The sequence below is a fragment of the Pteropus medius genome, unplaced genomic scaffold, assembly GCF_902729225.1.
Source record: "Pteropus medius unplaced genomic scaffold, Ma_sr-lr_union100, whole genome shotgun sequence".
NCBI lineage: Eukaryota > Metazoa > Chordata > Mammalia > Chiroptera > Pteropodidae > Pteropus > Pteropus medius.
In genome coordinates, this window is record NW_024351543.1 from 5,095,251 (window position 1) to 5,116,120 (window position 20,870).

Sequence of the window (20,870 nt, forward strand, 5' to 3'; positions counted from 1 at the left end):
CCCTTTATATTCACCCATTTGCTTTAGTTTTGAAACCTCTTGAGGCAGTTCTTGCCCCATTTTACAGAATTTAATATTTCAGAATCTAGGTCAGCACTTCCATGAATATTGGGCACTAACCTCTGGGGTCTCAGTTTCCTCACGTGTTGAAGGAGTGGTCGTGAGAGTTTTAAACCTAACGCTACATTAGATGTCCAGCAGAGCACTTAGTTCCTGGTGAGGAATTATTTTCCAGTCATCTCCCAGCTTATTTATTTCCCATACAAACTTTTCTCCTCTTTGCCCTCACTTCTAAGCCAGTCAGGAACTTGCTCCTCACAACTGGGCTTTCTACCATTGAGTTAATTTACATTTCTAGTTTCTCAGCCTCTGAATCAGCAGGAGGAAGCCTGGGAAAAGGGAGAAAGTGTAGCCACAGCAGCGTTTGTTTCCTTGCCTGGAACTCAAAACCCCACTGGAGTCCATCTGCCAGAGAAGGTTTTAAAACAATAAGTTTTAAAGTTTCAAAGTAAAACAAAATTCTGTTATTTTGCCCTTTTTGTCTTCTTCATCTTGAGCAAACATCATTCCGCCATCTCCCATTTGTCTTTTTTATTTTTTTGTGATCTACATTTAATGCTTGGTGGATGACTGCTCTGTTTAGAAATCTTAGCAGCGGCCTTCTTTTGGAAACTGCTCTACCTGGAAAGTTTAAAACAGATACACATGACACAACAGCAAAGGTCCTACCAGCCCATCATATCAAAATTCTCTGCACATGAGAAGATGCTTCCCTTCTTGTCAACCAAATATTATGTACCTGTCTTCAGTAGGGCAGCTGTGCCCTTATTAGAAGGCAATGTCTTTCCAGCATTCAAGTGTTGTGTGCCTTCCCTTACTGGAAGGCTGCGTAGTCGTGTGTGTGCCTGGGCTGCTGACCATGTGTTCGTTTGCTCTTTTTACTAGGGAAAGAAGCCAAAGGAAACTTCAGTCGAACAGTCACCACTGGTGGATTTTTCATTCCAGCAGCGAAAATGCATGTGACCAACACTGGCAGCTCATGTGACCTCAGCAAGCAGGAGGGAGAATGGGGCATGGAGGGGATGCCGGCGGGGGCCGAGGGGGGCTTCGACATGAGCAGTGACCGAAGCCAACTCCAGGGCACTCAGGCTCGGCCCCCACCTGAGCAGCTGAAGGTGTTCCGGCCCATCGAGGATCCTGAGAGCGAGCAGACAGCCCCGAAGATGCTGGGTATGTTCTACACCTCGAACGACAGCCCCAGCAAGTCCGTCTTCACCAGCAGCCTCTTCCAGATGGAGCCCTCACCACGTCACCAGCGCAAGGCCCTGAACATCTCCGAGCCCTTTGCCGTGTCTGTGCCGCTCCGCGTGTCAGCTGTCATCAGCACTAACAGCACCCCGTGCAGAACACCCCCAAAGGAGCTGCAGTCTCTTTCCAGCCTAGAAGAGTTCTCTTTCCAGGGCTCAGAGAGTGGAGGTTGGCCTGAAGAGGAGAAGCCACTGGGAGCTGAGACTTCTACGGGTAAAGCAGGGGAGAGAGGCTCTCTTGCCATTGCAAGAGATTAAAAACCAGACTTCGACTTGCTTTAACGGAGTTTGTAAGACGATGTAGTGAAGTGGTTAAGATTGTGGGCTCTGAGCAGGCCACCTATTAAGAAACTGTCAATCACAATCATAATACATCTTTGTAGCTTGGTGTAAATAATAGATTTCTGTGACCTTAGGCAACAACCTTGACTTCTCGGGGCTTGAATTTACTTATGTGTAAAGTGAAAGATTGGATTAAGCAGGGTTTCTCAACCTCAGCACTGTTGACATTTGGGGCTGAGTAATTCTTTGTCGTAGGGGACTTTCCTATACGTTGCAAGATATTGAGCAGCATCCCTGGCTTCTACTCACTAGATGCCAGTAACCACTTCACCTACCCAGTTGTGACAACCAAAAATGTCTCCAGACATCACCAAATGTACCCCGGGGAGGGAATGAGTGAAATGGTTTCCAGTTAAGAACCACTGGACTAGATGATCTTCAAGGTCCCTCCCAACTCCGATAGTCTTTTACTCTGAGATCTGAGGACAGGACATTGCTGGGAGGAAAGGGTAAAGAATATGAGGCAGCAGTGAGCTGTGAGAATTCCCTCCATCCTTGTGAAGCAGGACTAGTCCAGGACAGTGACTGTGCTGGGAATGGCCTTTCTTCAAATGAAGTCCTCTTCAACTGATTACTCTCATCCTCATTGCAGCTTCTGTACCTAAGAAGGCGGTTCTTGAGGATGCCACGCCAGGATCGGAAGCAATGAAGACAGTGGAATGCAGCAAAGGCCTTTCCCTGGAGCCAGGAGCCCAACTGGAAGAGAAAAATACCTCAGAAATCAACGTGAGTTCCCAACATTCAAGTGAATTGGAGAAGAGACTGGATCCAGAGAAGGTGGCGGAGGAGGGTCGAGAGGCTGGCCAGGTGGAGTCCAGTGCTCTGCAGGAGAGCCCCAGGGCCAGAGCTGAAGCAGTGTTTCTCCATGAGATGGTAAGGGCGACCCACCAACCCGTCCAGCCAGTAGAGTCCTCTTCTTCTCAAAGGCTCTTGGTACAGCTTAAAGTAGATTTTTAAATTTTTTTTAGAAGAACCAGTTTCTGCCAAAGGGATTTTAGGAGACAACCTTCTAATCAGGTCTGGGATTTTTTTTTTTCTTCAGAGGTTCCTATAGTGATGAGAAGTAACCACTCAGCTCAGATTTCCTAGGACAGACTCAACTCTAAATATTTCTGACCTGAAGTCACTATAAACCTGTAACATGTCCTTAGAATGTAATGACATTCAATCCTGGAAGCAGCACAAAATCTGCTTGCCATATCCCACTCCCAAATAAGAACCATTCATGGAGCCAGCTCTTTTTCCAGACATCCTGGATGGACAGTTGTCTATGTTTGTTAGTAAAATATTCTGTAAGATTTCCAGAATCCATTCCTTCTTCTTGTGACTTCTAGAAAAGTTAAAACATGATGCCAGAGTTTATAAACCTCTTCTACTTTTTAAAGTGGAATTTTCCAAGTTATTCTGTGATGTCTTTGCATAAGACGAAGGTGTGAGGAGTTTTTTCAGACATCCATGTAGGAGTCTTGCATATGCGGGCAGCTCCGTGACCTGAAGGACTGTGCCAAAGGGAGAAAGGAAGCTCTTTCCTTTTAACTTGCTTCCAGAGACTTGGTTTCCAGGACATGCACAAAAGGCCCATGTGCTGCGAGTTAGGGCAGAGCAGGGGCACTGTAGTGGCCTCAGGAGGCTGAATAAGTTTTGCTATGAGATGTATTTGCATTTATAGGAGAAGGATACAGAGATTATTATCGGGATTAAATTCTGGGAGGGATCAAATATGAATGGCACTTCTTTAAGAAACAGATCAAATTAGCACTGGAAGGAGAACCACGGTGGGTTCATGGGAACAAGTAAAGGCATCCATTCATCCATTCATTTATTTAAAAACATGTATGAAACACCTATGCCTGATACTCTGCTGAACACTAGGATCACTGCAGTGCACAAGACGGTCACTGTTCCTGCCTTCTTGGAGCCGACAGCTGGGTAGTAGGCGAAAGGTCACTAAACAAGTAATTTCTAGGGTTATATGGAAGTATGGAGTTTTGTGGGAGTATATAACAGGAAGACCCAACCTAGTCAGATGGCGGGGGGTCACAAAGGTCAGGGAAGACTTCTCTGAAGAACCGATATTTCGATTGAGAACTTAGCTAGAAGAAAACGGGTAGGGAGCAGAATAGAAAGTAGAAAGGGAGGCTTCCGGGCAGAAAGAGTAAGATATGCCATGAATCTGAGGTGGGAAAGAGCATGAAAGATTTAAGGAATGGGAACAAGGCCAGAGAATGAGAATGCGGGCCAGAGAAAGGGAGGCTCATGGGGAAGCAGAAGCCATGGCAGGCAGGGCTGCTTGGAAAGAATTTGGGGATTAACCTAAGGGCAACGGAAACTTTTCTGATTTGTTCAGAAAATGTTATCTTTAAAGGTTACTCCATTCTGTGAGGAGAATGGCTTGGAGAAGGGCAAGAGAGGAGGCGGGGACACCAGTTAGGAGGCTAGTGTGTGCAGACCAGGTGAGAAAAACCAATGGCTCGCATTAGAGTGGGGCATTGAGGATAGAAATGGAAGGCTTTAAGAGCTGTTTAGAAGGTGGAGTAAACAAGACCTGGTGAAGGATTGTGTAAGGAGTGAGAAAGAAGCAAGAGTCAAGGACACCTCGCAGGCTTCTGATCTGAGCAAAAAGACACGTTATGATTCAGTTAATGAGATGGCAGAGCTGGGTGGAGGGGAGTTTAGATATTCATTTATTCATCTAAATTTATTGATTTCTTAGCAAGAGATCAATTAATATAGGTGCTGAGGAGAGTAAAGAGATGAGTAAAAGACTAACCCTGTCTTGAAGGAGGGCACAGTCTAGTAAGTAAACTAGAAATGTACACAAATACATGCAATACAGTAGAATCAGATCTCAGAAATATTCCTGCCTTTTGACCAAGTAATCCAGTACTGAAGAGTTATTTGAAAGAAATAACTCAAAAGAAAACAATGAATCCATTTCAATTCAATAGACCCTAGCAACTACTCACAGCCGGGCACCATTTGGCCTTGAGGAATCAAAGACAAACGAACACAATCTCTGACCTCAAGATGCTCATAGTCCATTAGGAAAGATGAGGCAAGCATCAAATTAACCGTAAGATGAAACAACACATGATCAGAGCCAGGTGAGAGAAGTGATGTCAGGTTGGCAGCAGGTCAGACTTCTCAGGAAGGCCCACACCCCAACAGAATGGAGATGCCTCCCTGGACTGCTTCTCCTTGGGACAGAATTAGCCCTTGAGACAAGAAATGAAAGGAACTGAAATTTGTTTCCTTGGCCCACACCAGGCCTCCCTTCACCCCTTTCATGTCTGCAGCCTGGGTTTCGTGTAGGGAAAGGGAGGAGTCAGACAAAGAGAAGCTGGCCTTGGGGAAAGATAAGGACAGAAACAAGATGAAGGAGGAGGTACCCCATCACATTAACAGTGGTTGTCTGTGGGTAGTAGGAATACAAGATTTTGCTGTTTTTGTATTCTTTCTTTTAATGTGTTAATTTTTTTCCATGTGAAATAGTTTTTCTTTGTTAATAATAAAAAAGCTACATCTGTTTATTTGCACAGCAGATTTGGGGACAAGAGTTAACATTTGAATTCCATTGGGAGAATCTCTTTCTTGTATGCCATCTGGTAAACCTGAGGTTAAATCAGACCAGGAGTTTTGTTAGTTTTCTAAGGCAGCAGTGCACAGGGATTATCTGCTTATGTTCTGATGTAGACACAGCTGGGTTTCAATCCTGGTCTGCTGCTATGTGATTTAGGTAAACTGTTTAATCTATTTGAACATAAGTCTCCTCATCTCTATAATGAAAGCGATTATTGTGTAGTTCTCTCTTAGGATTGTTGGGGAAATTAAACAAGAAAATATGGTTAAAGTAGAGTTATCCCTCAGTATCCCACAGGTGGTTGGTTTCAGGATCTCATAGATACCAAAATTCCAGATGCTCAAGTCCCTTATATAAAATGGTGTAGTATTTGCATATGACCTATACATATCCTCCTGAATACTTTAAATCATCTCTAGATTAGTTTTATAATATCTAATACAATGTAAACAATTGTTACACTGTATATTGTTTAGGGACTAATGACAAGGAAAAGGTCTGTACGTGTGCAGTACAGATATCATAGGCCTCACTAGCAGTACCCATTTGCAACAAGGTCATATTTTTCCCCTATATTTTTTATCTGGGGTTGGTTGAACTGGAGAATGCGTTAAATAACCCCTACAGGGAGGACCGACTGTATGTTATGACACACAGTAAGCACCGGATAAACATCTAGTGATTATTAGTGCTGTATTCTTTATTTGCTGAGGTAGCGCAGCCTGGCACTGCTCTAGTCCCTTCACCTGGCAGACAGTGTGGATGTCAGCGTGGAGAGTCTTTGGTTCTAAAATGATCAGTTTCTCCATGGTTTTCAGGATGAAGATGATCTGGCCAGCGCCCTGATCTGGCCTGAGATTCAACAGGAGCTGAAAATCATTGAATCTGAGGAGGAGCTCTCCTCGTTGCCACCGCCTGCTCTAAAGATCAGCCCAACTCAGCCCATTCTTGAGTCAAGTCCAAGACCTTTTGCTTCCCCGGAGCCTTCTGGGAGCTTGCCGTGTGGCTCCATCCCAGCCCCAGTCTCCGCCCCTCTGGAGGAGTGGACTAGGGATCCAGCCAATCAGAGCATAGAGGGGGCTTCCACGACGGCCATTGGAGAAAAGCGGGAGACAACCAGCAACCTCCTCAGTTCTGAGCCTGAGAAGGGCCAACGACCAGACCCCACCAGCTTGGCTCCTCTGGAAATTGTTCCATTTGAGACAGCTTCTCCACAAGCAAGGGTGGAGGTGGGAGGCCCAGAGAATCTGTCTCCTCTGCTCCCACCAGCTCCACCTCCTCCAACTCCTCTGGAGGAGGTGCCTCAAGCCCAGCTATTAAAGGACAGCCCTGAGAGAGAAAATTCATCAAGGAGTTTGAGGACAAATCCATATATAGACCATTTGAAATCTAAAGGCAGCCCTGGCATCCCTAGCCTTTGTCAGGGAGACAAGCCCTGTCCAGGAAAAAATGAGAAGCAAAAATCAAAGAATGCTGCTCCTGCTGGAAAAGGCTCTCGTTTTTCAAGCCCAACAAGGGAGGTTGAGATCTCCCCACAAGGAGAGGGGGATATAGCCCATTCAGTACAAGAGCCCTCAGACTGTGATGAAGATGACACTGTGACAGACATTGCCCAGCATGGCCTAGAGATGGTGGAGCCCTGGGAGGAGCCCCAGTGGGTGACGAGTCCCCTACATTCCCCTACCCTGAAAAATGTGCAAGAGGCCCAGGTGCAGGCCCCCCAGGGCCACCGACTGGAGAAGAGGCTTTCCCACAGGCCTAGCCTTCGCCAGAGCCATTCTCTAGACAGCACGACCACGGCTAAGAGCCAGTGGACTCTCGAGGGTCCCTCCTCAAGCAGCTGTGCTAATCTTGAAGCAGAGAGGAATTCCGACCCTCTGCAGCCCCTGGCACCCAGGAGAGAGATTACTGGACGGGATGAGAAAGCCCTGAGATCCTTCAGAGAGTTCACCGGCCCGAAAGGGACAGAGGCACTTCCCAGCCAGAAGGGACCAGGTGGTGTGCAGCCCAAATCAGCAGAAACCAGCCCTGACAGCCTAGCAGAGGGAAAGGAACTGGGGACACACCTGGGACACTGCTGCAACCCTCAGATTGAGCAAAGTAATATTCCTGGGCCAGAGAGCAGCAAGGAGAGTTCACCTAGTGTACAGCACAGCACCTTGTCTGGAGAGCATACTCCAAAGTTACAGCTGAGGAGCACTGAGTGTGGGCCCTCAAAAGGGAAAAATAGGCCTTCTTCCCTCAACTTGGACTCTGCCAGTCCCATCACTGACCTCTTCCATTTTGAGAATATGGCCTCCTTTGGTTCACCTGGAACACAGCTCTCTGAGCCAGAAGACCCAAAGGTCACATGGATGACCTCATCTCACTGTAAAGTAGACCCCTGGAGGGTTTACTCCCAGGATCCTCAGGACCTGGACATTGTTGCTCATGCCCTGACAGGCCGCCGTAACTCAGCTCCCGTCAGTGTGTCAGCTGTGAGAACCTCCTTCATGGTCAAAATGTGCCAGGCCAGGGCAGTCCCAGTCATCCCACCCAAGATTCAGTACACACAGATCCCCCAGCCCTTGCCCTCTCAGGGCCCAGGGGAGAGTGAGGCTCAGCCTCTGGAGAGGAGCCAAGAGGAACCCAAATCAACCGGTGGGACCTCTCAGAAACCTGCCAAAGATGATTCTCTCTCCTCCTTGGAAAGCCCAAAGGAAGAGAAACCAAAGCAAGATACAGGAGCCATGGATGCCAGTGCATCCTGCATGTGCGAAGGACCTGCCCTTCCTCCAGAATTGGGTTTGGCTACCCAGGATGCAGTAGTGCAATGCAGAAAGCGCACATCAGAGACAGAGCCATCTGGGGACAACCTTCTTTCTTCAAAAATAGAGCGACCATCAGGGGGCTCTAAGTCTTTCCACAGGTCAAGGCCAGGAAGACCTCAGAGCCTAATCTTATTCAGTCCTCCTTTCCCCATTATGGACCATCCACCTCCTTCATCCACAGTGACAGATTCCAAGGTTCTGCTGTCCCCTATCAGAAGTCCCACCCAGACAGTTTCCCCTGGCCTTCTTTGTGGGGAGTTAGCAGAAAACACGTGGGTCACACCGGAAGGGGTTACACTTAGGAATAAAATGACCATCCCTAAGAACGGCCAGAGACTAGAGACCTCAACCAGTTGCTTTTACCAGCCCCAGCGGAGATCAGTGATTCTGGATGGAAGAAGTGGGAGGCAAATAGAATGACATCAATTCACCTGCTGATACATGAAAACGATGTCATGATTCATCTGGAAGTTATTACAGGGCCAACCTGCCATTATTCCTAACAAGTTTTCCAAGTTAGGGCTGATTTTGGTCTCTCCTCTTCTTTTAGCCTTTTGGCCGTTTATTAATTAGTCCATTTATCAGAAGAGAGGTCAAGGGATGGACCAAGAAATGAAATTTAGATAAGTCTATACGAGCAGGAGGGAAAGGTCAAATAAGGGAGAGGATGAAATGCTTGCTTTCAATGAGATTTGGGGCTTGTCTGTGAGTTGCATTAGTCTCCCGTTGCCATTATCTATTCCTGTTGAGAGCTGGTTGTGATAATGACTTTTGAAAGAAAGAAAAATCCTTTGTCTGCGTTGGAAAGTGTTGCTACTGAGGTTTGAAGGCCTCCTCTTTACTTCATACTTTTTAATGCTCTTTAAAGCATGTGTTCTTTTAGACCAGTTTTCTGATGAGCTTCGTTAAAGTGTGCTATACAGAATAGAAGCAGATTTGGAAAAGCAAACTAACTTACACTTAGATATCCAAGTGGGTGAATTTACCCATGGTCTTTCCCTGGAATTACCGCAGACCTGCCCAAAATGGCTCCATATACTAGCGTAGAAAATCAGAATCCATCCTCAGGAACACAGTCTAAGAAGACTTTCTGGCTCTGGCTTTTATTAACTTGGGACTTCAGCTGCCACTATCCTGACCTCTGATATATAAATCCAGTAGCTGGGTAGGGTCGAGGCTGAGCTGAGGATTACCTCAATGAAATGTGTTGAATCTTCATTTAGGTATGCAATGGTGAAGTGAAGTGATCTACTTTCATTCCACTATCGGAGTCCAAGAACAGTATGTCATCATAGAGAAAAGCCTCACACATAGGCAGAACTACACTCCAAACTGAATGTGTTTAAATTGGTGGAGCATTAGCAGAAAACACCTCTAGCTCAGCTTCAATCTCCTTACACACTAGCCTGGGACAAGAGTAAAGATAAGGATAAGCCCTGGGGGTAGCGGGGGGAAGCCCTAGCAGTGTGGCCATCACTACTGCTTGGAGACAGCTGCCTTTCTGAAAATGTATTTCATTTTAGCCAGCGGATGTCTTCCTTTCTCTCTCTTGCTCCATTGCTTAAGAACAGATTTGAGGCACCCTTCCATAATCCCCCTCATCCACCACCCGCCCCAGGCCCTCAAACTTGCCCTTCTCCTGTTTATATAAAAGCAGAAGCAATAAACCAGTCTGATTTTATGTCAGTTATTTAGAACTTCAAGTGGTTCTTTCCTTTTCAGCTGGAGAGAGGAAGAAGAACTAATATAACCTGCTGGCAGATTTTTGGTGCTATCCCAAAAAGGGCTTCACAGGATCCCTTCTCAAGGCAAAACCCATCAGCGTATCAAGATTTTTAAACCTTCTAAGATAACTCTCTTGTTTGAGAAACAAAACAAAATCGACCTATTTTTAGCCCTATGCACCTTTTCTCAGGTTCAAGTCTGGCTGAACTCTGTCCAGAAGCTCAGTCATTGCAGAAATTTCTCTAAAGGCCAGCAGTACCTCTAGGCAGACTTCACAACCAAGACTGGTGCTGGGATGGGTAGGGGATGAACTGAAGTTACCTCCTCCAGTGAGAAATTGGAAGATGATGCCCTGCAAAATATATATTCCTTTCTCTCTTTGTCCCTGATGAGCCTTACAAAGTTTTGAAATCTTGTCCTATACCTTTTAAGCCAGTGTCTGTGGCAGGGTTAACTGGCAGGCCATCTGATGAATTCTGCTTTTGAAGGCACTGAGATGAGTGAGCAAGGGGAGCAGTTAATAGACCTTTTGGTCAGTGTCTTTGCATTTTCATTAGGTGAGCAAGGCTTTGGACCAACAGCCGATGAGATATCAACCCATAAGAAAAGTCCTAAGGTATAGCATTTTCCCCCCTAGGGAAGCAACGTGAAGAAATACAGAGGTGACAGCTGAGAAAGGCCATGTTCGGATTTGAAAAGTACATTCCTGCCTTATCAGAAAATGTGGGCAGATAGGCTTTATATCAGTCTCAGTGCACTGCGGTACCTAAGCTTTGATAAAGACCGTGTTCCAGTTAGAATGTGAGAGAGGGAAGGAACTGCACTTTGCTTCATCATTGGAACTCTGAGCCAAGTAATGAAATATTTAAACTGCTTCGTGATTATTTTAAATTTTTGTTTGTAACACTTAGAGGATGTTCCTTAGATCGACATCTTTCATTTGTAGCATCATCTTCAGTAGCGTGGTGAGTACATGAGACACAATGACAGCTGTCTGAAGATATTCTCTACTCGGAGCTTTCCAAGCCAGTCAACCCAGAGGCCTTGGAAGCTGACTTACCTTTTCAGTCAGTGGCCCACTGCTAAAGTGTGGACTTCTCCTTCTCCTTTGACTATCATTACCCAGCCTTTCAACTGTCATAAACATATTTATAAACCTCCTGTGGGCTGGGGCTAGCCTGGCGCTGAGGAAATTCCATTCCGTGACAAAGAAAACACGCTATATTTTCCCCTGAAATTGTTCCCCCAAATGCCCCGAGATGATCTGGTTGCCCACATGGGACTGAAAAATGAACCCCTTAAGAATGGCTGGATTGGGATCAGATTGACTGCTCCCATCCAGGGGAGGGACAGAGTGGGTGCTGCTGTTTCTAGGAGGATCTACATGGTGCCCTAGAAAGGGCTACAGAATCAGATTCTCAAAGGGCTACTTCAAATCAACTATCGGGCCTCAAAACGGAGGTGGCTGATTTTAAATGTTGAATTTGAAGTGTTTTCTTTTAGTGTTAATGCTTGCTTAAGAAGATAATAACCTACATTTATTGGCCAAATGGCCTTCCCAGGTCAACTTTTTTTCCCTTTTTTTGCCAAAATCAACCAGATAGAATTACTTTTTATTCTCTGATTCACATGGAATATGAAGAGACCTGACCAAGAACCCCATTAAGAGAGCCCAATCTAAGCCCCACAATTCAAAACATCACCCAAGTCAAAATTCTGGATTCTGGGGAAATTAAGAATGTAAACATCAACTTCAACAGATAATATTTATCAAGAGTTTATCAATATTGTGCTGGGTACTGTAGAACTCTTAAATCTTTGAAGAATCTAAAAGCATAAAAGGGGTGATGCAAATGAAACGGCATATCAACAGCCAGGAGCAAGATTAGAACCACTAAGTTAACAAATGAACGCAGAAGCAGGGAAAACGTGTAGCAATTTAGTGTCTTTTAATAGGATTGTTAATAGTACTCAAGTTACCTGCTAACTTTAATCAAATTAAACAAAATTGCAAATCCAGTAGAAGGTACTAGGGAGACGTTCAGACACTGATGTTTTTGCTTTGATCATTAAAAGAGAGAGTAGTAACTAACAATAAATAGTCCTGAGGTTTTGCATACTCTTAACTGGTTTGGCTGTGAAGTCTTGTTGGATATCTGCAGATGAGTAAGGTAAGATCAGCGTTCTGTACTCCTTGAGAGGGGGTTTCAGAGACTTCCGTCATCACAAAATGGGTTAACTCCTGTTGATGATGATGTCATATGTCCAAGATAGACTTACTTTCATGTCTAATGTTTAGCGCATGATAATCACATTGAACTAAAAATTGGGTGAGACAGTCATTTGTCCACACAGGCCTTGGGTTCCTGCCTGAAGAGGTACTGGGGAATGTAAGATTCATTTGTCTGGGATTGCAATGGAAGAGGTTCAGGTTCAGGGAGAGGTCCAATTCCCACCAGGATTGATTAGGAGCGCATTCAACCATGGCCTGTCTTATCCGATGACAACACGAATCTGGGCTTAGGTGATGTCAGGAGTATGATTTTAGGCACTTCCAGCAGGAAAGTCAGCTCAGAATGTGGAATGACAAAGGACATGTCCTTTGTCAACACCTCCTCTAGCAAAGTCAGGCCAGAAGAGAGAGCAAGGGTGATTGCCTGAAATCAATATCAGTCCAGATAGGATAAAATTGAGGAACACCACAGATTGATTGGCACACAGATCATGGGGTTTGTGAGCAATGCAGGGAACACTTCTCTATGAGGATGAAGCAGGATATAACTAAATATAAAAAACCCATGAAGTACATAGCCATGCATATTACTGGATGAATCACAATGCTTTGCAATAACTTAATGCCATAGTACTTCCTGGCTTATAATTCTGCAAGGTAAAGCACTTTTCAAAGTCTTTTAGGAAGCCACATGATTTCAGCTGTTTGTTGAGACAAATGTTTCCAAAGATATAATCAAAATGTTTATCTATTGATTTTAAAAAGTATAAATATTAAGCCTATCCATAGAGACATTTAAGTGTAATTAAAAGATTGTTATGCTTTAAAAATGTACTCTAATAAATGATATAAAATGTAATGCTTACGATGGGACTATGAACTAGAGGAGGACATGGGGTCATCAAAATCGATAATAGGAAAAGTGTATTAGACCTATCAGGCTCATTGTTCTAGTTTTTTCTGTTTGATGTCATTTTTTTATTCAAGATTTGGTTGCACAGCAAAAAGTTCTGATGATTTGCTTCAGGAAATTTTTCTTGTTTTTATTATTTTAACCTCTTGTCAAACATTTGCAACTTCACTCTCTTGCGGTTGCAATTCACATCACCCAAGATCCGCAGTATAAATCAATGGATATTGTAATGAAAAATGAGAAAGCTACTGCTTCTCAAAACTCCGCAGCCTAAGGAGTTCTGTGGGTCCACCTACACAGAACTGAACTTAATTTTTCTATTACTTGAGTCAGTCAAAGGGGACTTCTTTCATTTGAGTGTCTAATGATTCTCTCGGAGGAGGAGGGGAGAAAACCCAAAGTTTGTTTTCTTGGCATATATTATCACAAAAATGGGGGAGGGATGCTCAATGAGTCGAAATAACAGACCCTTAAAAAACCAATCATGCAGCCTAAGCTCACAACCTGGTGATATTTGCAGTGAAAAATATTGCCAAGGGGATTAAAATACTAGCATTTTGGCAATGATGTTCTATTTAGAACTTTACCCAGACCTGTTCCTGTCATGCTTTGCTACTGCCCTAAATGCCTTTTTCTTCTATATACTTTCAGATCCCCACTCTCTTCTGCTCCTCTCTCCTGAATGCCGCGCACCCCGCCCCCCCGCCCCAAACTGGCAACACAAAGTTGCCCTCACTCTCATTCGTTCCCATAGTTGTTCTGGATGTTGCCTCTACCTTCTGGACTTCAATAAAACTTGACACTCCTCTAAAGACACTTCTTTCCCTGCACAAAGAGGCTGCACATTTCTCCCAGTTTACACAGCAAATATCTTGAGAAGACATCCTTCAGCTTCCTACTTCTGCACCATTGCATCTTCCCATCTCATACAAAAAAATGTCTTACTACCAAAATGTATGGCATCCAGTGGTTTTAACTTTTACCATTCTTTGAGGCCGTGATGCAGTGTCCCAGATTTCCATGCTCCCTGTTTCCTCTCTACTTCATCCTGTCTACTTCATGTCCCACCATCATTCTGAACGACTTCGATATTCCTGAGGAAAACCCACCCAACACTCTTGCCACAGTTGCTTACAGCTTTTGCTTCTACTCAATTTTGGTGATTTCTTCCACATCAGGCTCTTTCACATCCCAGAACTCTGTGATCCTAAACTCTCACATTCCACTCTGAAAACTTCTCTCCTTGCTCCTTTATTCTTTCTCCTTGTTCAAGATTACTGCCTGGCCCACTCCTACTCTTTTTGACAGACGAACCCCCACCAGACTCCATTCTTCCTTCCCTAGGCTTTCCAGACCCCGAGGTGTATCATCATAACTATTCTCCCCAGTACCAGTAACTCCCCTGACCACTAGTCCTCTAGCCATACCTGTTTGCCAAACCTCCAAACTAGGACCAGGACTCTTACTACCTATCTTCTCTAATCTTTTACTGTCTTTTAGTTAGATCAGAGAAAATCATAAAATCGTGGTAGGAGAGCCTTTGGAAATTTATGGATTACCACCTCAGCAGTGGCCTCATTCCCCAAACTCACAAAGGCTATTCCACTATTCCAACCCCCTCCTGCAGAGGCCTCCCCCACCTTCCTAAATTGATAGTTGCTTTTTACATCACCATAAGTTGACACTATCAGATGCGCTGCTTCCACCTCCCACTGCCACTTCCCATTGTCCATTTGTGTACCTAACCTCCCGTAGCACTCAGAGAAGTGCTATTCCTCTTCCCAAGAACTTTTTTTTCCAATTTATTACTTTTTCATTCCATTCCACTATTCTGGACCAAGCGCAACCTGACCTTCCTCCCTATTGCACTATTAAAATTTCTCTTGCTAAAGTCACCAATAATCTAATAACCAAATCCAAAGTCAGTTCCCAGTCTCTTAACCTTCCTCTTATATTTGACGCTGTTGATCATTCCTTTTCTTGTCCAGCTCTTGAATTTCCATTTTTTTGGGTTTTTTTTCCAATTACAGTCGAGGTTCAGTATTATTTTACATTAGTTTCAGGTGAACAGTATAGTGCTTAGGCATTTATATAATTTATGAAGTGATCCCCTGATTAGTAACCACCTGGCACTATACAGTTATTACAATATCATCGACTATATTCCCTATGCTGTAGTTTATATCCCCGTGACTATTTTGTAACTACCAATTTGTACTTCTTAATCTTCACCATTTTCACCCAGCTCCCTAACCCCGACCCACCAATCTGGCAATTATTAGTTTGTTCTCTCTATCTATGCGTCTGTTTCTGCTTTGTTCATTTAGCATAATACCCTCTAGGTCCATCCATGTTGTCACAAATGGTAAGATTTCATTTTTCTTTTTAATGGCCATTGTATATATGGAATATATATACATCTTTATCCAGTCATCTATTGATGGGCACTTAAATTGCTTCCACATCTTGACTATTGTAAATAACCCTGCAGTGAACATAGGGGTGCATATATCTTTTCCAATTAGCGTTTTCGGTTTCTTCGGACTTTTCTTTAGTTTTGTCCATTTGAAAGCTTCCTCATCCTCTGCTTTTAAATATTATTAACCAGAATTCTGCCCTTCCTTCTTTTCACTCCACATACCTTCCCTACATCATCTTATTTATGCACATGGCTTTTTGTATCACCCGCACAGTGCTCACACCACCCCATACACTTTTTTCTTGCATGGACTTTTTAAATGATTAGCTAACTAGTCTCCCTGCTTTAAGTCTCATTGACATCCTCCCCCCCAACCCCGTTTTCTAAACCTATCCTACAGACTGCTGCCAAAGTTGTCTCAGACAGGATAGTGGTTCTCATCAAAATCACCTGGAGAGCATGTTAAAACAGACTTATGGGCTCTATCCAGCATTTCTGACCTAGTAGGTTTGGGGTAGTGCTTGAAAGTTTCCATTTCTAACAAGTTCCCAGTTAGGTGATGCTGATGCTGTTGGCCCAGAGATTACACTTTGAGAACCCTTGACCTGAGAACACTTTTGGGTCAGAAGCCCTCAACTTAAAATCTTTCATTAGCTGTCTTCTGTCTGCAAAAGTTCCCAGACTTCGGTCTGGTTAAGAATTACTTGTGAAAAGTGCATTATTACTGGGCCTCACTCTTAAGATTTTGACTTATTAAGTCTGATGCAGTGTCCAAGTACCACCTCTTTGAGAACCTGTGACCTATAGTAAAATGAAAATCCAAACTCCGTAATGTGCAATTCAAGTCCTTCTGTAATCTATTCCTTGCCTAGCTATCTAGCATTGTTCCCACTGCATGAACCCTGCTCCTCATCCATGTGGCAAACTCCTAGCCTGCCTCCAAAAGGCATTTTGTGTTACTACTGCAGTGAAGCCTTCCCTAACACTGCAGCTTCCAAGCAAAATTGATCACTCTCTTTTCTGCATTACCTCTGTATCTTGTATATATTTTACCGAACACCTTTGTGTTGCATTTATTAATGTGTCTGCCTTTTATTAGTTAGTGAACGCTGAACATCACTCTCTCTAGCACCAAGCAGTGTCTGGCACATAATTGCTTGGTAAATAGAAATGGGAGATGGGTGGTGGTGGTGGAGGTAATTGATAAGGTGGGGAGGGAAAGTAGTTTAAGGAATGTAACGTGGAATCAAAGTAAATAGGATATTGAGGAACATTTCTATCATGCTTATCCCTGTGAACTACCCTCTACTCTGACACATTTATCTACCAAAAGCCACCCAGACAACTAGTCAAGCATCTTTTCCTTTTCCATTATCTCGAGTTCACCCAACTGATCTTTTGCTATACCATTTTTTCCCCACACACCACTTAATTTCCCCAACATAAAAACAATTACAAAAAGGCCATTCTTTAATGGGTATGTATCTCCAGTAACCACTAAACAACAATGGTGTCTTTTCTTCCACATTATCTGTAATAGGACACACAAGTAACTAGTAATTTTTCTCTTCCCCATCTGAATGTGGCACCTACAAAGGACAACTGAAATGAGTAGGAACATACTGAACTGAAGGGTTTTCTCTTTCTGATGCTGTCATACCTGGAAGGAGAGAGGAGTACTTTGCAATTCCATTAGCCAAAACTAATTTTTCTTTCTTTCTTATATTCACTCATTTGTTTATCCAGACTGGCATCTGATCCTCCTGTGCTACTCCTTTAGGATATGGCCTAGACAGGTCAAACCAGAAGGGGGAATCGTGAGTTTATAAGACTAGTCTATTATCTCTAATCAGTTATCTGGGCTACTCTTTAATGACAGAACCAACTTGGGGCCACTCTGATGAGACATCTTTGTGCCCAGGCCACCCATTTTTGCTTTTAGCTGCCAGGGAATCTCATCAAAATGTGTGCTAGTCAAAAGAAGCATATCTTCAAGATCCTAAGGAAAGATCATAGAGATGGGCAGCTTTCCTGCCCTCCTGTACCCCAAGAACCACTATATTTAGGCTGAACCATTTTACAAAAAAGCCCAATACACTAGTTATCTAATCATTTTCTCAATATACCCAAACTGTTCCCACCGCAGGGCACTGCCCTTGCTGTTACTATAACATGAAATTGTCTCCAAATGCTGTTTATGTGTCTCAGTCTTGCTTCATCTGGTCTTTGTTCAAAAATCATCTCAAAGATAACTTTTAGCAATGCCATTCCTAGCACTTTCTCTTTCCTTGCCCTGATTTATTTTCTCTTTACCGCATTTATTACTATCAGATGTTATATTACATATAAATTTATTTATGGCACAATTTACATTGGAAACTGTTAAGAAGGTAGGGCCTTTGTACTTCTTATTCACTGCCATATCCCCAATGCCTACTATAGTGCCTGGTGGTCAATACCTATTTGTTGAATGGCTGAATGAACTCAGACCAAATGCCAATTTAAAGCAACTTTTAAAAAGTACACATATCAAATTATTTAAAAAATGGTTAATTCCAACATAGTAGTCACCTTGCGTCAGCTGTATACACACCTACTCCTCACAACGCTTCTTTGCTAAAAACCTGTTGGGAACTCTTCTGCAAGAATTATTTTGAGAGCCAATTTATGAAGTACATGATTGGTCTTTTTAGTTCATAAGTCATATTGTGTTTCGCCAAAAGCTTCAGTATCAAAAAGTCAAACTGAGCAGAGGAACAATAAAACTATATTTTAGGCTCTCAAGACAAGGCCTCAGAAGTTTAGATGACTAGTGACATCAACTGATTAAGTATTATCACCTCTGAAGAACAGACTGAAAAGGGTTCTCACAAACATGAAGGTTCTCGAGTATGAAAAAGGGAACTCTTCATAATTCACTTCCAATCGTAACTCCAAACATGCCATTGTAGGTGGGTTGCTGCTGAACTGCATCCATAACTGTTTAGCTGAGGACTCGCCCATTGTTCCAGTTATTCCATATCTTCAATCGGCCCACACTCCAGCCCACATGGCCTTTGCACTCATCTTCTCCCACTGATCTGGCCATACACCATCTCCTTCATGAGTACGGGCACTTTCTGTCTTATAAAGCATTATTTCAAACAGCTAAAAATAAAATCTTTAGAGTCAAAAGAAATAAAAGAACGGGGAAAATGACAGTAATATCTTCAGTTTCGGATAGTAGCTTATTCAAAAGTATGGCAAGAGAGAATTCTGAGTCTCTATTTCAGAAATTCTTCCTCCCAGTAGCCAACGAAGAGAATCCTACCCAGGACTATAACCTACTCTTTTTCTCATGTATTCCAATAGTATTTTCCAGCTGTATAAAAAGAGAATGGGTGCTGTCAGGCAACTTCACTGGTCTCCCTTTCTATAGCAATAACACCAACTGTGGACTAAAGATAATTAGAAAGGAAAGTAGACATGCCAAAGGTGCTGTGCCAAGTGATATATGAGATGTGTTCATAAATGAATGAGTTATTCTGGAGCCATACAAACAAATCAATCTTTACTGGAGAGACACACCTCTCATCTGTATATTATTCAAATATACTAACACATGAAAGATCACATCACCTTGTTTATGGATACATTTAATATCCCTTACCCTTCCCACCTTTCAAAACATAATAGTATACAAAATATAAAATATCTTAAATATTTATAAAAATTGCAAGAAAAAAATAGAACGTATGAAAATATTTTTTATCTGAGTTCTCCCTTATTTTTGAGAGGCAGGTTAGTTTGCCTTGAGTTCATAACTGTTGAGTGGGTAGGAGTATGCCCTGCCTAATACTATTCTGTCCCGGAGAAGCTTAAATAAAACATAGTAGTTGCAGAAGAGGATGAGAGCCATGGAAAGTGTGTGGTTCCACTTCTCCGACCGCAGTAAGGAATAGAGCTGGTAGAAGACGACACTGCCTTCAATGAGGATAAGCAGATTTAACAGCCTTAATGGACGATGAAATAAAAACTGTAAGGGAGTTAAAAAGAAAACATTATTTCATAGAAAAGTAAACTGTAGTTATTCGCACATTTTTTCTAAAATTTCATATTTACAGGTTCCTACACGCAACAACAAATAGACCTGCTTATTGAATATCAATTAGGCTATTTCTTGCTGTAGAGACCCAAACCTTTTTTCCTCAAGGAATAAGAAAATAAATTTTATTTCAATGCCCCGAGACATGAAAAGGAATTATAACCAAAAGGACTCTGCCTCTAAAGGTTTTTCTTAGATTATATCTTAGATATATATTGCAGATAACCAAAAGTATATTTATCTAAGACAGGGGCTGGATAAAGACCAAATGGGAAATATTTTATACTTTGTAAGAGGCAAAAAGTGAGGATAGTAAGTAGGTACTTATATAATAACCATTTAAAACTCATTGTTAGTCTGTGGGCTGGTCTAAAACATAAACACTTATACTAGACAAGTGTGGCAGGGAAGGGGAGGTTTTACAAATGGAAATATCAATACAATAATTTTTAACTTTTTCTTTAAACTGTTCACCCACAATGGTCACTGACTCAAATCTACACCATATATTTCTGGTGTTTTTCTTTTTTTTCTTCTGGACTTTGAGAAGTAGGTGCACAAAGACAGGACAATAAGGGAGGATAGAAAAATTAGTCAGAATTACAGTTTGGCTAAAATTAGAGCTCACTGTTTTCACTCTAACCAAATTCTTCACTCCAAGAGGCTAAACCCTGGTTTACTAACAAAAATGTATTATGAAAAGAAAGATAGAGTTCATGGGTTATAAACTACAGTAATGGTAGTATAAGCACATTTGAAAATTAATTTAGACCTCAAGGCTCAAACCTGAGAATAAAGCCAAATTATCATGGCAGCTCTGAAAGGCAGCCATATTCTCAGGGTCTTTCTTCAGGAGAAACAATATGTTTAACTGGGGTTTTATTATATGATATCCAATAATATCATGTATAAAATTGGCTCAGAATTAATATTCCAAAAAAACTCAGATTCTGTGGCAATTATAAGAATTACAATTAAATGTGCTAATAAGCTATAAATTGAATGAGAAGAAAGGTAAGGACAGGCTTTAAGTTCTATCAGCTCTAGGTCACAGGCACATTTTAAATGAGTGCTCTCAAACTTCATTGTGCCTAAGAATCATTTCCAAACATGCAAATGCCGCAAATTCCTGAGAGCCTTCAGAGATTCTGATTCAGAAGTCTGTTTTTAAAGAGTGAACCAGGTGACTTATAAACAAGTGGCCCAAGGACCACTTTGAGAAGCACCGATTTTCGTTTTTTTTTTTTCATGCACAATCAGTAATAAGGTAACTTCCTAATCCTTTGGATTCCACCCAATTATTCAGCTGACCAGTACTAGCAAGGAAAATACTTATTTCTCAAGGAGAAAATTCTAATACATTTTCTGGTTATTGTAAGTTTCAAGGGGACAGCGAGGGCCAACAGAAATAATTAATGGCCTCTGGAATTCAGCTGGCTGAATTAAATATTCTATAT

General features: G+C 42.6%; 2 protein-coding genes across 3 annotated transcripts in view; one reads left to right on the plus strand and one right to left on the minus strand.

Annotated features, from left to right (window-relative positions):
* The window catches only part of ARHGAP31 (Rho GTPase activating protein 31), an 87,878-nt gene extending 75,022 nt beyond the window's left edge, over positions 1–12,856 (plus strand). The window contains exons 10-12 of the mRNA XM_039843077.1: positions 946–1,521; positions 2,242–2,522; positions 6,048–12,856. Of these exons, the coding sequence (XP_039699011.1) occupies positions 946–1,521; positions 2,242–2,522; positions 6,048–8,459 (3,269 nt within the window). The 3' untranslated portion in view covers positions 8,460–12,856. The remainder of the gene's footprint in view (positions 1–945; positions 1,522–2,241; positions 2,523–6,047) is intronic.
* Positions 12,857–18,857: 6,001 nt separating this feature from the next.
* The window catches only part of TMEM39A (transmembrane protein 39A), a 33,885-nt gene continuing 31,872 nt past the window's right edge, over positions 18,858–20,870 (minus strand). For both annotated transcript variants that reach the window (XM_039843080.1, XM_039843078.1), the window contains one exon: positions 18,858–19,344. In XM_039843080.1, coding sequence (XP_039699014.1) covers positions 19,111–19,344 — 234 coding nt within the window. In that variant the 3' untranslated portion in view covers positions 18,858–19,110. The remainder of the gene's footprint in view (positions 19,345–20,870) is intronic.